We start from the raw sequence: 2,270 nt of genomic DNA on the forward strand, positions 1-2,270 counted from the left end.
ATAAAATTTTCTACTCCAAAATATATATAAAAATAAAAGAATTTAAGTTTTTTACTCTAAAGTAAAAAAAATTAGTCCAAACCTAACTTGAATAATTTACTTGTTTATAATAAACTCTATATGTATTAATAAAAAGAAAACCATCAAATTCAAAACTTCTTTAATGTAATGTCTCATCACAGGTTCATTTTGGTAGCAGCTACCCGATCTCATGGATTCCCAGGGGCATTGGAACAATACTGCAATGACAGGGTTCATTTTACTGGGCTTAACAAATGATCCAATTCTTCGAGTCATCCTCTTCACGATCATCCTTTGTATCTACCTGGTGACCATATGTGGCAATCTCAGCACAGTCATTCTTATCAGAATCTCTTCTCAGCTCCATCATCCTATGTATTTTTTTCTGAGCCACCTGGCCTTTGCTGACATAGGCTATTCATCTTCTGTTATACCCAATATGCTTGCAAATTTCCTGGTGGAGAGAAATACCATCTCCTATCTTGGATGTGCCATTCAACTTGGTTCAGTTGTTTTCTTTGGTTCAACTGAGTGCTTCCTTCTGGCTGCCATGGCATATGATCGCTTCGTGGCAATCTGCAGCCCACTGCTTTATTCCACCAAAATGTCCACACGAGTTTATGTTCAGTTACTCACAGTGGCTTATGTAGGTGGTTTTCTCAATGCTTGCTCTTTTACTATTTGCTTCTATTATTTACTTTTCTGTGGACCAAATCGAGTCAATCGTTTTTTCTGTGATTTTGCTCCTTTGGTTGAACTCTCCTGTTCTGATATCAGTATCCCCGCAGTTGTCCCCTCATTTACAGCTGGCTCCATCATTGTGGTCATGGTGATTGTCATAGCCATCTCCTACATCTACATCCTCATCACCATTCTGAAGATGTGCTCCACCGAGGGGCACCACAAGGCCTTCTCCACCTGCACGTCTCACCTCACAGCAGTCACTCTGTTCTATGGGACCATCACATTCATTTATGTGATGCCCAAGTCCAGCTTCTCCACTGATCAGAACAAGGTGGTGTGTGTGTTCTACACGGTGGTGATCCCCATGTTGAACCCCCTCATCTACAGCCTGAGAAACAGTGAGATTAATGAGGCTCTGAAGAGAGAGCTTTGTTAAAAACTTAACTTCTTGATCTGTGCATCCATTCTCCTCCTAAGTTCTTTGATCATCTTTACGATCGCTACTCTGAACTCTTTCTCAAGTGGATTGCCTATCTCCATACCTCTTAGTTCTTCTGGGGTTTTACCTTGTTCCTTTTTCTGGAACATGTTCCTCTGCAGCCTCGTTTTTTCTAAGTTGCTATTTTTATTTTTATATCTGCGGTAGGTTAGTTGTATTTCTCAACCTTGGAGAAGTGGCCCTCTGTAGAAGGCATCCTGTGCATCCCAGCAGTGCACTCCCCTCTCATCACCCAAGCTATATGTTCTAGGGGTTCCCCCTAAAAGGGCTGCATGGGTCCTTCTGTTGTGGTGGGCATGTGGCTGGTCTGGTGGGCTTGGATGGCCCCTAGTCTGGTTGGCTGCCAGGCCCTCCCTGCTGCTTAGCAGGGCCTGGTCACGAGGTGGCTGGTCGCGGAACTCTAGGGGGTCCCGGGACTCATGCTGGCTAGTGGTGGGTGGAGTCAGGGCCCCAAAGATTCTGAGGCTGCTGCCCACCCACTGGCAGTTGAAGATACGTCCTGGGGTTAGTGCCAGATACTGGCAGGAAGAGCTGATTCCTGGAGCTGGCTGCAGGGCTCAGAGATCCTGGAGCTCGTTTCAGATCATCGGTGTGGGGGCTGGTTCCTGACACAGTTGGGTATGGGGTCCGGGAGGTCCTGAAGGTTGCATTGGCCTGCTAGTGGGCGGGGCCAGGGCCCAGCTGGTCCCAGGGTAGGGTCTGGCCTCCGTTCTGGTGTCTATTTCTGGTGTTTCCCCCCTGGTGGGTGAGGTTGGTCTAGAGGCAGGCTTCCTGGTGGGACTTGCTGGTGTCTGTCCCCTGGTGGGTAGAGCTGGGGTTTGGCCCTCTGGTGGGCAGGGCGTTGTCTAGGGCTGCGTCTAAAGGCAGCTGTGGGCTCTTTAGTCTTTAGGCAGCCTGTCTGCAGAAGGCTGGGGCTGTGTCCTCGCCCAGTTAGCTGCTTGGCCTCAGGCGTCCCAGCGCCGGCACCTGCAGGCTGTTGGGCTAATGAGCTGGAGGAAGACTTTAAAAATGGCGCCCGCCAGCAGCGGCGTCCACGCAGCAGAAGTAGCTCCTGAGAAAAGCTGCT

The 2,270-nt window shown here is 48.5% G+C and overlaps 1 protein-coding gene across 1 annotated transcript; it reads left to right on the plus strand.

The window, feature by feature from the left end:
* Nucleotides 1–211: 211 nt before the first annotated feature.
* Nucleotides 212–1,141, plus strand: LOC132525267 (olfactory receptor 5P6). Its single transcript, XM_060157803.1, has one exon. It carries the CDS (start codon nucleotides 212–214, stop codon nucleotides 1,139–1,141), a length of 930 nt encoding a protein of 309 aa, XP_060013786.1.
* Nucleotides 1,142–2,270: the final 1,129 nt, after the last annotated feature.

This window comes from Lagenorhynchus albirostris, chromosome 9 (assembly GCF_949774975.1).
Source record: "Lagenorhynchus albirostris chromosome 9, mLagAlb1.1, whole genome shotgun sequence".
Lineage (NCBI taxonomy): Eukaryota > Metazoa > Chordata > Mammalia > Artiodactyla > Delphinidae > Lagenorhynchus > Lagenorhynchus albirostris.

What these genes read in the sequence shown, in the direction of transcription:
- LOC132525267 (XM_060157803.1), top strand. Translation starts at nt 212, where the DNA reads ATGGATTCCCAGGGGCATTGGAACAATACTGCAATGACAGGGTTCATT.